Source organism: Quercus robur, chromosome 6 (assembly GCF_932294415.1).
Source record: "Quercus robur chromosome 6, dhQueRobu3.1, whole genome shotgun sequence".
NCBI lineage: Eukaryota > Viridiplantae > Streptophyta > Magnoliopsida > Fagales > Fagaceae > Quercus > Quercus robur.
Genome location: NC_065539.1, coordinates 44,834,927 through 44,847,855, shown reverse-complemented (window position 1 = coordinate 44,847,855; position 12,929 = coordinate 44,834,927). Strand labels below are relative to the sequence as shown.

General features: G+C 35.9%; 2 protein-coding genes across 5 annotated transcripts; one reads left to right on the top strand and one right to left on the bottom strand.

Annotated features, from left to right (window-relative positions):
- Positions 1–1,846: 1,846 nt before the first annotated feature.
- Positions 1,847–10,996, top strand: LOC126688979 (uncharacterized). Of its 4 annotated transcripts, none has more exons than XR_007644382.1 (13): positions 1,847–2,011; positions 2,900–3,256; positions 4,138–4,292; positions 5,253–5,341; positions 5,556–6,105; positions 6,667–6,828; positions 7,674–7,831; positions 7,977–8,056; positions 8,377–8,488; positions 9,036–9,110; positions 9,191–9,356; positions 9,627–9,713; positions 10,450–10,996. XR_007644382.1 is itself a non-coding variant. In XM_050383938.1 (12 exons), exons 2-11 carry the CDS (start codon positions 2,904–2,906, stop codon positions 9,335–9,337), a joined length of 1,881 nt encoding a protein of 626 aa, XP_050239895.1. In that variant the 5' UTR covers positions 1,847–2,011; positions 2,900–2,903; the 3' UTR covers positions 9,338–9,356; positions 9,627–9,976. The 4 variants fall into 4 exon arrangements, 2 of the variants coding, with proteins under 2 accessions (XP_050239895.1, XP_050239894.1); XR_007644381.1 differs by having other exon boundaries at positions 1,848–2,011; positions 9,568–9,713; XM_050383938.1 differs by lacking the exon at positions 10,450–10,996 and having other exon boundaries at positions 9,627–9,976.
- Positions 10,997–11,227: 231 nt separating this feature from the next.
- LOC126688980 (leucine-rich repeat extensin-like protein 2) lies at positions 11,228–12,713 on the bottom strand. Its single transcript, XM_050383939.1, has 3 exons — positions 12,503–12,713; positions 12,297–12,381; positions 11,228–12,197 (listed from the first exon to the last, which is right to left on the bottom strand). The coding sequence occupies exons 1-3, from the start codon at positions 12,518–12,520 to the stop codon at positions 11,446–11,448; spliced, it is 855 nt and encodes a 284-aa protein (XP_050239896.1). The 5' UTR covers positions 12,521–12,713; the 3' UTR covers positions 11,228–11,445.
- Positions 12,714–12,929: the final 216 nt, after the last annotated feature.

Genomic DNA, 12,929 nt, shown 5'->3' with positions numbered 1-12,929 from the left:
GGCCACGGAGAACCCGACCCAGTCCAACCATCCATCCTTGGAGGCCCAAGATCCCTTGTCATCAATGGACTTCGGTACTTTCCAAAAAAAGGAACCCATACAAAAACTTTTTGTTTGGTTGAGTAGAAAAGTGGGAGGATATAAAATCTAGTTTGTATAAATTTATTCTCACGTCTCTAATACATAAAAAACAACTTTTTTAATAGTTTATAAAAATTAATTTTTTTAATTACTACAAAATTACAAACTAACACATCTAATAAAACGTCTAGCAAAAAAAAAGAAAAAACTAATAATAATAAAAAGTTACGATTGATATGAAAAGAAAAAGAAAGAAAAAGAGAGCCAACTGACGTAGTACGGTAAAAAGGCAAAACAAGAAGAAAGGAAAAAAGAAAAAGAAAAAGAAAGAGGCTGCAGCAGTAGGCATGAACATTTCCCAAAAAAAGGAAAAGAAAAAGAAGAAGCAACATTAATAAATAAAAGAGAAGATAGATGGGTAATTTCACATCAAACCCAATCCCTCCTCACTTTTCTCTCTAAATTGGAGAAAAAACTTTTTCTTCTTAAATGTTAGGCCAGGCTAGGCCCGCCAGGGGAGAACTCCCCCACCCCCATTTTCTGCTCCCCCAACCAAACACCCTCTTCTCACATTTTCTCTCATATTTTCTTTCATTATCTATCATTTCACCTCCAACCAAATATACCATTAAGTGTGGGTTCCAGTTAGCTCAACTGGTAAAGTCTCTAGTGGTTGTATAAGAGATTTGGGGTTCAATCCCCGCCTACACCAAAAACTGATTGGTGTCTTGGTCTGATGATAAAGAGCAATTATCAGGAGCGGACGCCATAGGTTGAAACTCTCTCTCAAAAAAAAAAAAAAAAATACCATTAAGTAATATTATACCACTTAATAACTTATTATTGGGTTAATATTTTAAAAAAATCTCACCGTTAGATTTTTTGTTCTCAATTTGATCAAGAAACCCATCTTTTATGCACAATTTTAATATACAAAAGTTTGACATTTAAACATTTGATTAATGACATAATTATTATTTTCATATCATTTTAAAAAATTTGCAAGCATGTGGAGTATAAGAAAAAAAAAACTAAATCCATCAATGGATTTGTTAAAGTTTGAATCCAATAAAAAAAATCATTGGTGTTGTGATATAGCTTAGAGTTATGTCAGAGTTGGGAAGGGACAGTGAGATAGACAAAAAGAGTGAGAGAGTGAGAGACAGAGAGAATGAGAGAGTGTTTTTATTTATTTATTTAAATATAAAAATATTAAAAATTATATATACCTATTGTTTGGTCCAATCCAGTCCATTTGGACCGAAATCTAGTCTATTTAATATATTTTGGTCCAGTCCAATCTATTAGGTTCAGATTATTCGGTCCATTTCAATCCAGTACATTTAGGTAAAAAAAAAAAAAGGTAAAAAAAATGTTGATTATTATTATGAAGGTTGTATAGAAAATTTGACAGTATAAAAAACTATGGTTGGCAAAATTAAATTAATTTTTAGCCCCTAAAATATTTTTTTAGATCAACGTCAAATAACACAAAAAAAGAAAAGAAAAGAAAAAACAGAAAAAGAAAGGGTAGACTGAATCTGGAGAATGGAGTTGCTTCAAGGAGTTCATGATAATCGAATCAAACACACTAGAGAATCAAATCAGAAAACCATTGGCTTTTTTCTCTTCACCTTTACTAATCAAAATTAAAAACCAATTGGTTTAGAGTTGAGAGTTAAGAGCCAAAACCCAACATATATAAAAACTAGACTCTCTTCAAGGACAGGCCTTTCCTTCAGCTAAAGCCCACACCAATAAAACCCAAGCCCACAGCCACACAACACAACTCAAAAGCTTCTTCAACCTCTCTGTCTCAGCGCCTTCCGCAACATACACGCCCTAAACAAAACCGCCACCCTCTCTCTCTCTCTCTATCACACACACACACACACACACACATACTTAGAGGTGGACTTCAACTTTTCAGGTAAGCTTGAATTTATAATACCATGTAACTGTCAATAAGTTTTCACTTTTTTTTTTTGGGTTTATAAATTATTTGTTTGGTTTAATTCAATAGCAGCTTTTTTTAGAGATGCCCATTTCGATTTTCCTCACCTATATGCGATTATAGAACACACCCATGTTTCAAAATTCAACCTTGTAACAACCTCTTTATTTTATTTTCTAAGCTTGTCAATAATGTGCTCTGTGCATATGAGGGCTATTGGGTTTTAAGAGGGTTTAAGCTTTGAAAATGGTTTTAGCGTGAGCCAACATAGGATTGCCCCTCTAGAACAGCTTTGAACATTCTAAGTGGAGTTTGTGACTGTATGTTTACTGTATAAGCAGAGGATTGCCCCTCTAGAACATTGCCTTTATTTATCAGTTAACAATGTAATTGAAGTTGTTGTCTTTTTAGTGTATGTTTTTGTTTTGATTTGAGGTATCTGTTCAGCAATGTTTTGGTTTCGTTTCCTTGCACTTTGTCTCCCATGTTTGAAAATTGAACCCCGCCTTCCCCAAGAGAGCAAACATTGAGTGCAATCTTTTATTCTTTTTGTTAACCTGAAGATCACAGCTTTGAAGTATTTCATTAATGTTACTAAATTTTCTATTTTATACTGTTTTTATTTATTTGGCAAAATTCTGTTTACTTAAAAAAAAGGCAACCAAAAAGGTGCAAAAAGGACCTAGGAATTATCTGCTTTAAATCTTCAAAGACTTCTTATGGTATAATTTTTTAATTGTGTTCTTAGTTTAATCTGTTATCAGTTTCCAATTTTTTGGGTGCATTTTTTTTATGAATTTTGATGGAATTACATTTACTTAATTAACTTGATACTTATTAAAAAAAAAAAAAATTGTGTTTCAGGATTATGGGCTCATCAAATATCAGAGATCTGTTGACTTCATTTAGTCCATCTTTGGATTTCTTTGCTATAAGCTCTGGAGATGGTCGAATTAAGATTTGGGACACTTTGAAGGGACAGATCCAGACTGAATTTGCGGATATCACATCAACTGACGAGGCAAATATCTTTACCATAGGGCAGAAAAGAGGGCACCTCTCAGTTGATTATACATGCATGAAGTGGTTATCTTTGGACAAAAAGAGAAAAAGGAAGCTTGGGTGCTCATTGTTAGTCTTAGGAACAGGTAGCGGTGATGTTTTAGCACTCGACGTCTCTGCTGGTCAATTGAAATGGAGGGTTAGTGACTGCCATCCTGGGTGAGTTTATTGTCTTGTAAATAGTTGCATTATGGTCTTGTAAATAGTTACATCAGTTTGCAGTACTGCTGTCCCAGTGAATTTTCTGATTGGAGTAGCTACATGTCTCTAGAGAGCATAAACATGTATAGGGCATTGTCATTTGTAAATAGGATTTGAAACTTCATTTTGATGAGTACTTCTTCTATTTCATTAGTCATTGTTGACATTACTTGTAATAATCAATGTGTGGCATTCTGAGATGATTAGTTGTATTGATATCAGTGTGAAAAGAGGTGTTGTTGCTATCTTAATCATAGTTAGGTAAAATGATTTCATATACTAGTGCTGTGTTATATGTCCTGCCTAAAATGCATCATAAGCTGTAACTATTTCTGATGTAGTCAGACTGAGTTGTTGACAACAGTACTCTATGGACACAACTAGAAAAGACAAGCCAGATATCCTATGTTTTGGAACATGCTCTTGATATTTGTGGTTCTTTTAATAACCCCAAGGGATATCACAATCAGTTGGGAACCATGCCTCGTGAAGATTGAATCTCTCCTTCCTCCTCCCCTTAGGGCCAAAACTTATTAAAAAAATGGTGGTGCTTTTAGTAGGGTCTAGACTCTGAAGTCTCTTGATAGACAAGAGATTAGAATTCAAGCGCTGCAAGAGACATGATGTTGACTATGAATAATCAAATTCTTACCTTGAAAGACTGGGAATCTCATAGGAGCACCAGGAAAATATCTTGAATATGTGCTAGGAACTATTTTATCTATCGTGGCAATAACTATATTAATGCCCAAACTAATGATGTATTTGTATGTTTGCAATATTGAAATCTATAGCTGGGTGACCTAATCCAGTTCTCTCTTTCTCTCTCTGTGGTGCAGGGGTGTCAGTTCCATTTCATCCTCTACACATGTTTCATGTGTTTACACAGCGGGTGCTGATGGTATGATATGTGAAATTGATTCTCTGTCAGGAAACTTGTTGCAGAAGTTCAAAGCTTCTACGAAGGCAATATCTTGTATTTCTGTTTCGTCAGGTAAATGTCCTTTCATCATTTTTGGTACTCTTGCCTCATAGTGGTAGTGAATGAACACGTTGTTCTGCAGAACAATGATGTTGGTTTTCTAGATAAGTTAATTATCTTACAGAAGACGTCAATCGGAAATAATGTGGTCTGTGGTCAAGAAGATACTAGATATTTAGATTGAGCAATTATATCTCAATTTTTACTTCTTTGCTGTGGTGATTATTACTTGAGAAAAACCAAATACCATAAGTCCCCAGAAGAAATAAAAAGGTTTTTGTTACTTGGTTCTCTCATAATAGTAGCATGAGTTATTTAGATTGAGCAATTATATCTCAATTTTTACTTCTTTGCTGTGGTGATTATTACTTGAGAAAAACCAATTGCCATAAGTCCCCAGAAGAAATAAAAAGGATTTTGTTACTTGGTTCTCATAATAGTAGCATGAGTTCCAATGGAAAAATTTCTAGAGATGACTGGTGATTTTGACCATCAAATATGGATAGTTAGGGATGATATTATCAAGAGGATCCAGTCAGGTTTTTTTCAATCATGAAGCATTAATTCCCATTACTTAAAAAATTATAGTTGTTTGGCCACTTTTTAATTTTAATTGGAAAGTTTACATGCACCTGGTGGGTCTTGATCCAGAAGTACATCCTCCAGGTATGCTCTTATGAGAGGGGGAGATGCTGTTTGATCAATAGCTCATTCCCTTGTGGTTCAGCCATGTTTAGATGGGATCACATGTATAATGTCAAACATCTAATCTGGCAAGATAATCCGAACAAATCCCAACACCCCCCCCCCCCCCCCACCACCCCTTGCTTCTCAAAAAGAAAAAAAAAAGGAACAAAAAGAATAGAAAAGAGTTATGAACTGCTAAAAACATTAGTGGAATAGACTTTGCATGTGGAATATACTTATTAATTTGCTTATAGTGCCACCTTGGATGTTATTCCTCCATGTCAGATGGGAAGATATTAGCAACTGCAGCTGCACAGTTGAAGATTTTTGGCTGTTCTGATCACAAAAAGATACAGAAGTTTTCTGGGCATCCTGTGAGTTTTATGCAGTTCCATGTTCTTTTTGTATCAATACCATTTTTCATCTTTCTCTATACATGAGCGAATATTTAGTCTACTTCATGTTTTTCTCCATGAAGTAGTCTCTTTTCAAAAAAATTATTCTTACTTATCCCAAAAAAAAAAAGTCTATCTGGCTATCTTTGACTTTCTGTTCTTAGTGAAATAATAGTGTCTTAATTATTAATAGGGAGCTGTTCGATGTATGATTTTTACTGAAGATGGGAAGTACATCCTCTCCTCTGCTGTTGGTGAAAGATATATAGCACTATGGAGGATAGGTGGTGGCAAAAAGCAGTCAGCAAGCTGTGTTCTTGCAATGGAGCACCCTGCTGTCTTCCTCGATTGTAGGTGCATTGAAAGTGTGGAAGTAGATGATGCAGGCCTATATGTTTTGGCTATTTCAGAAATTGGTGTTTGTTATCTCTGGTTTGCTCAGAATATTGAGGAATTACGCAATACCAAGCCCACAAAAGTCTCATTAGCTTTTGAGGACGTTCCCTCCATAAAGCACAAGGGTGCTTTACCTACTATATTTGCTGCGAAATTACAAGGCATTACCAAGCATATGTCTGGGCAGGTGTTTGTTGCATCTGGGTTATTAGTTAAGCCATCATTTCAGAAAATTTTAGTGCATTCTGGCACAGATGTGAAGTTAAATATCTCCTATGATGGCGTTCTTCTACCAATGAGTCAATCTCGTGTCAAATCTAAGAAAGGACTGGATTTACAATATGGAGGTAAGACTTCACAATGAAGAATCATTTGCTCCCTGCTCATTCCATTTGGTGTCTAATATTATGGGAATATGATGCATTCAACACCCCTCCCACCCTCTTTAAAAAAAAAAAAGAAAAGAAAAGGAAAGGAGAGAGAGTAACATGCATTAGGAACCTTTCAAATGTTATGAAAAGCCATATTTCGTTGATGAATGTTCTGAAACCTCCTTTTTAAAATTTAGCATGCATACTTATGTGGTGGAAACGTGTGTTGGGAAAAGAAAAATTAATTTTGATATATAATGGATAAAGTAGGTCTCTGGAGTGATTTTTTCCTTGCTTTGATATCTCCAGTTGGAAAGTACTCTTAACTGACACTTTTTCGGGGGTCTCTCCCTCTTATCTTTTATTTTTCCATAATTACATGTGAAGGGCATTTTCCCAATCCTTGTAAGTTTAATAGCACATCTGCTTGAGTTAGATGCTTATGATCCCTTTATTGGTATATTTTAATTATAATTTTTCATAGTTGCATTCTTAATCTTGTATTTGTCTCTAATTACCTGTTTGATGTTTAAACAGTTACTGCATTAGACCGTGCAAATGCGGAGGATGCCTTACTTCCAATTCCCAAGATTCTTGATTCTCATGAAAAAAAGAGAACGCATAAAAAATTGAGTATTGATGTTGATGAGGTAATGGCTGATTTGGGTGACAACAAGAGTCACGCTGAGTTGAGTAATGGTATGCCTACTGCTCTTCCACGAATCTTGCTGTATTTTATACTTGCCTTGTACAGGTACTCTTATACGGTTTTATGTGAAATTGTATTTTGGTAATTGTATACATTGGGCAGAAATATTAATTTCACAACTATGTGAGGGTTACTTGTTCTTCTAATTCTCTCAATATGGTATACCTTGAGGCTAGTTGGAATATAGGAATTGGTTTGTGAATAATATACTCTGGTTAAAATATGTACTCCAAAGTCCCTATGCGCAGCAAAATACTCACACCTTAAAGATTAAGTGGAGGAAGGGAGTTATGCAGACAAGAGGGTAAACTTGCAATATTATGATGGATCTCCATCACTAGCTGGGGTGGTTGGTTGGAGTTTAAATGCCTTCCCCACCCCCTCCTTTCTGTCTACCAGGGTCTTCCTTAGAGTTGGAAAATTGGAATTTTATATATTCTTCGCAGATAACAACGTAAACCATGGTGGCAAACTTTGTTTTAAAGCTGGATTTCCCTCTATGTTGGAACATAATCTACTGTATTTGTTGATAAAGGATTTACTATATTCACAGAATTAACTTCTGCCAATGGCCAGGCCAAGCGGCTCTGTTCTACTGCATACTATTTTTCTGGATTCTTTTCTATGTTTTAAGTCACATCACATTGACTTTTACTTCCAGAAAAATGGCTATGCTTATTACATAAGAAAATACTATTGTCTTTCTTATATTTTCTCTGGCCTTTGGTCATAACATGCTTGTGCTTATCAACTTATCTTGTTTGAAGAGTAAACACCATGGAAGGTTTTTAAATGGTGGTCCTCCTTGTTTCTATATGTCTGCTGGTCTGTGCAGATGACATGGCAGAAGTTGACACTGAAGCACTTTGCATGGAGGACCGGCTGAGATCACTGGGGCTACTGAGCAATGCAGATGATCTTGCATCAGACTTCACAAATAATTCAGCAACATTCAAGGGTATTGATCTTGAAGCTGATATGCCACAAAGGAAGGTTTGTTTGATTTCTATTTTAATTTGTTTGGTTTAAGGTTGGGAACTCAATCTACCCCCCCCCCCCCCCCCCCCCCCCCCCCAAAAAAAAAAAAAAAAAAAACAGAAAATCATCAGGCCGTTTGACTCTGTATTTCCTGTATCAGATAAGGGAAGCTGTTTTATCTATGGTATCTAGTGATGCATACATGCTATTGCAAGTCCTGGTGGCCAAGTGGCAATCGAGGTTCGTTCTTTATCCTCTAATATTGCATTAGTTACCAGTTTTTCACACACAATATAGTTGTGTTGGAGGAATGAAACTGTTATTTGGTTTCATGTATACAATTGTAAGCTTAAAAACTAAACATGATAAGAAGTTGAATGGTCTATATCAAGGCTCAAGCTTCAGGCAACTGTGAAGGCTGTTTTATTTTTTGTATGCACGAGGGTTTTATTTACTGTCATTGATATGTAAATATTATTTATGATAAAGAGCTTAGAATCTAAACTTGTACAGTAGTTATATACTCAAAATGACTGGAAAATTTTGGTTGTCTTGAACAGGACATGCAGTGGAAAGTATGTTCTACCATGGATATATCATATTTTGGTGAATCATGGTCATCATGTCATGTCTCAGGAGCCTGCATCCCAGATGCTTAACTCCTTATGCAAGGTGAAATGTTTTGAATTTTTTACCTTATTGTTCTTAGTTATATTTTACATTATAAATATGAAAACTTGGAGCAGTCATTGCCTCTAATACCAACATTTTGCTTTGTACTTATATTATTGGTATTTAATTATATAACTAGATATGTAGAAGTTGTAAAAGTTGAAATTGATGAAATTTTTATGAAAGGGGAGGATTTTTTATTTTTTGATAAGTGAAGGGGAGGACTGTAAGGTGTCAAAAAGGCCAAAACAAAAAGCTTTTTTCCCCTTGCAATTAATAATTGATTTAAGGAGCCTAGGTGGCCTGCTTAGTAGTGGAGGCATTCAGCAAATGGGAAATTTCATATGCCATGAGATTCGTAAATTTTCCATTTTCTGGCTTCCCTGAATGGTAATGAATATATGAATTTGAGTTCAAAGTTTATAGGTGACCATGCTCTCTGGATCAGACTATCCACGGTTTGTGGGGTCCATTATGAAAGTCATTAAATATCTTTCAAGAAAAAGCCCAGATATGACAAACTTAACTCATATTTTTCTTCTTTCAGATTACCAAATGCAGAGGTGCTGCAATCCAATCTGTATTGCAATTATCTGGTCGTTTGCAACTTGTGATGGCACAGGTTTTACTTTACATCCTCTTATGAGTGCAGAATTAGCTTGTGAATTTGTTAGTGCTTAACTGTTCATGTTCTTTAAACAGATTGACAAGGCTTCACAAAACAAAATTCAAATTTTGGCACATGATAACGAAATTGATGAAAGTGAAGATGAGGATGAAGATGTCAATGAAATTCTCTTTGGAGAAGAAGATGATGAATCTGAATTAAGCAGTGATGAAAATAACTAGGTGCAATCTACCATAAGAGGTAAATATTTTTGTAAGAACAATAAACTTTTGCTTTATGAATTACTTGTTCTAGAAGTTTAAATATTTAGAAGGTAAGCGTGGTTGGATGAGAATATTTTGTGAACCTCCTTCTATATTGTGTGGTTTGATTGACATTTATTTTAAGGCATTTAGAGTTTAAGGTTTCTACTCATGTTTGGAGTAAATATTTTATATTCTATTGCTGGTAGGATGACCAAAATCTATGATGAGAAACTTTTTCATCCTGTGGGATCTGCCTTTCTAGCAGTTTCAAGAGAATCAAAACAGAAGGCTTAGCATGGTGTACTTCAATTTGCACTGGGCTGTTTACTGATGGTGCTGCAATATAAATCTGGTACCTACGACTTCAACCTTTCTTTGGTCAGTGCAGTGTCTTATACTGTCTTTTGCCTACAATTTTGTTGCAATCCAGTTTTCCTCCTCTCTCATGGGAACCAAATTAGGTTTTGTTCAGACATGTCAATTAATTCTTCCTCTTCTTTATTATTTTTTGCCTGTAATTTGGCACGGTTTTGTAAGCATATATTTATTATAGTTTATGAAGGGCTAAGCAATTTTGTAAAGAACATGTGCTTCTTATGCTTTACTCCTTTATTCTGTGGCTGCCTTTTTTCTCTTTTAATGTATTAAGTGCATCTATGAAAGCCAATAGATTAGGATTGCAGTATGGGAACTTCTTGAAGAGTTAAAGATCAGCATTAGATGTGTCAGATTTTTACACTTCACATTATTTTCTACAAAAGTCCAATTAATGGTTGTTTTATTTCATCTAATTTTTCTTGGCGCTAGTATCTAAACTAATGCTGTCTCCACTAGTACTAATTTATAATTTTATCACTTCCCATGTCTGATTCTAGAATCTGTAGTATTTATCCATTGTTGGAATGAACATTCTATTATTTGAGTAAGGGGAATGCTAATTTTAGCTAATCAGTATCTGCATCATGTTCTTGTGGGACACTTAAATCTAGAGCTTTTTTCCCCTTCAATTTGACATGGACAATTACCTTTTTTGAATCTTCATTTGTGGGGTTCACGGGACTAATTCATGATTCTTGACATTCTTACAGTTTTAGAATCTAGCAAGCCCATGGATGTTGATTGAAGGAAGCTAGCCGCCTGTGTGGGGTTTGCTGTAGTTAATTAGTTGCATACTTGTACCATTATGGTCTAGGACTCTAGATGATGCAAACTGTTAGTGTATAATGTGCATGAACATAAAATCATATAAGGTGATAAATTAATACCTAGATTCAAGTTCTTTTTTTGGTAAGGGAATTATGGGAATGTTCATGTAGATCAGAAGCATTGTGATGGCAATTGGAATATTTGAGATGGCAGGGAACTGTAAGAATTGTTGCAGACCTGCAGTTGTTTAGATCAATATTAGTTCTAAATTTAACCATGTCCATACGAGATAGATGGGAATTTCTGCATTTTAGGCCCTTGTGATGGTTTTCCCCCGCTCCCGCATCATGTATCTTGTAGGTTTGGACTTTGTTGTGATTATAAATGTCATAGCAGTTGCATTCACTTCTTTGTTAAGTTGAGATTGGAAAGAATGGTTCAGAAGTTTAAAGTGAGACTTCTTTATATTCATTGGCAGAGTTGATTTTATATATATAGTTGATTGCTTGAAGAGAAACTCAGCTTGGGGGTTTTTTTTTTGGTAAGGTCATTAGAAATCATATTACTCTTGATCCATAATTTTTCATGTGCAAATTTTGCAGAGATAATATAACTACAGAAAATAATAGTGATTTTTCAAAAATGGAAGGCTGAGAATTATACTTCTAAAAGATGATAGCTTTACCAGATTCGTTGAAAATTTGCGATTACGAGGCAGTATGTACTAACCTTCTCATAAGGGGAATCCAGGAATGATGCTTCCTGCACTTACAAGCTTAGAATCTCATTCTTTCCTAATATTCTCACATGCTTATTAGAAAATATTACTGTTCCACCAAATTTAATTATTTTACTAATAATTCCCATTAACTTTCTTGCCAAAGTCTCTCTTGGAGGCAAAAGAAAGAGCCTCCCTTTCATACAGGCCTTTATGTCTTCTACATTATCCTACAAGCATTTGGATTTTCATCACTAAACATTGATGTGATATTTCCATTGCCATTATTGCTGTTGTGATAGTCCTCACTGTAGTCCATCCTACTGTAATGTAATTGTTGTGGTGGTGACCGGACATACTCATATTCAGTGACATAAGGTGATGGCTTGTATGTGTTGTAGCTGTGTGTGACATAGACGGGTGGTGGTGGGGGTTCTTGTGGCAATCCTTGGACGAGTGGTGGTGGTGGTGGTTCAAGTGGTGATCCTTGTCCATTATGGTACTTTTGCCAATGGCCACCATAACTGTGATCATAACCATATCGGTAGCCATAGCCATAGTCAGGTTGATGGTGGTGTATGACATGAACCTGTCCTACATCTTTTAGTACTGAAGGGTTCTGTGATGGCTGGCCTGTGCTACTTTCTGGAGCCATGGGGGGTGGTGGTGGTGGTGGTGGTGGTGGAGTGTCTGGCTGTGGATTTTCAGGTGGCGGTGGTGGCTCTTTTGGTGGTTCTGATGGTCCGCATGTTGGGGCATCTGGTGGTGGAGGCTTTGCTGCATCAGGGGGCGGTCCAGCACCTTCAGGTTTTTGTTCTGTTGGTGGAGCAGGTGGCTCTGTCGGTTCGGTGTGAGAACATATGGTGGCAATTTTCCTTGTCTTCTTGATTGCTTTGACAATCTTTTCTGGATCTGCCCACCCAATTATTGTCAGTTTTTGTTGAGGGAAGTCAATATGGAGATCATATATACCTGTGGAGCATAAAAATTAACTCAACATGTTACCATATAGTTTCATTGTAAGAAAAAAAAAAAAAAAAAATTAAGCACTCGTCAATATCAATTGCTTACCATTAATGCCATTTAGTGCTTTCTTAATCTTCTGTACACACCCGTTACAGTCCATCCGGACCTGTATCTCTGTGACCCGAGGTTTCTGCATTTGACAAAAAAACTTGATTGGTTAGAAAAAGTGCCTTGTGATGTATGAAAAATGAAGATAACCCTTTATATAAAATGATATAGGTGATGTTGGTTTGGAGGTATTAATATTATACCTCTAACTCTGGAACCATGAGGCAATGGAAAGGGAAGAGAGAAATCCAGAGGAGTGAGCTTTGTATTGTATGGGATGGAGATTGTCCTGAGTGAATGAAGAATCAATAGGTTGCCATTTATTTGTACAGAGGGCAGGAATACTTGAAAGGTTAATAAAGGTGTGGGACATGCAAGGAATCTCTTTCTTGGAGAGAGATAGAGAGTTAAGCAAAAAGAGAAGGGCATTGCAATGGTTAGCCTCAATAAGTCATTGTCAAATCTTAAAGGGGCCATAGAGAGTGGGTTTAAGAAAGGGGTCGGTTTTTTATATGGACCTTGAAATGAGCCAAAGGGAATTTGCTTTATGATGGATGGCACATCTATAATTGTGGGACGTCTGTGAGTGAGGCTGGGATATCCAAAACCGACCTTGTAAAAAATTTTTAA

Bases quoted from the DNA above. Each gene is read 5' to 3' on its own strand.
- LOC126688979 (XM_050383938.1), top strand. From the start codon at position 2,904: ATGGGCTCATCAAATATCAGAGATCTGTTGACTTCATTTAGTCCATCT. The intron at 6,106-6,666 runs GTAAGACTTCAC...ATGTTTAAACAG, and splicing joins ACTGGATTTACAATATGGAG to TTACTGCATTAGACCGTGCA. The intron at 9,111-9,190 runs GTTTTACTTTAC...TTCTTTAAACAG, and splicing joins TGCAACTTGTGATGGCACAG to ATTGACAAGGCTTCACAAAA.
- LOC126688980 (XM_050383939.1), bottom strand. The intron at 12,198-12,296 runs GTAAGCAATTGA...TATGCTCCACAG, and splicing joins AGCACTAAATGGCATTAATG to GTATATATGATCTCCATATT.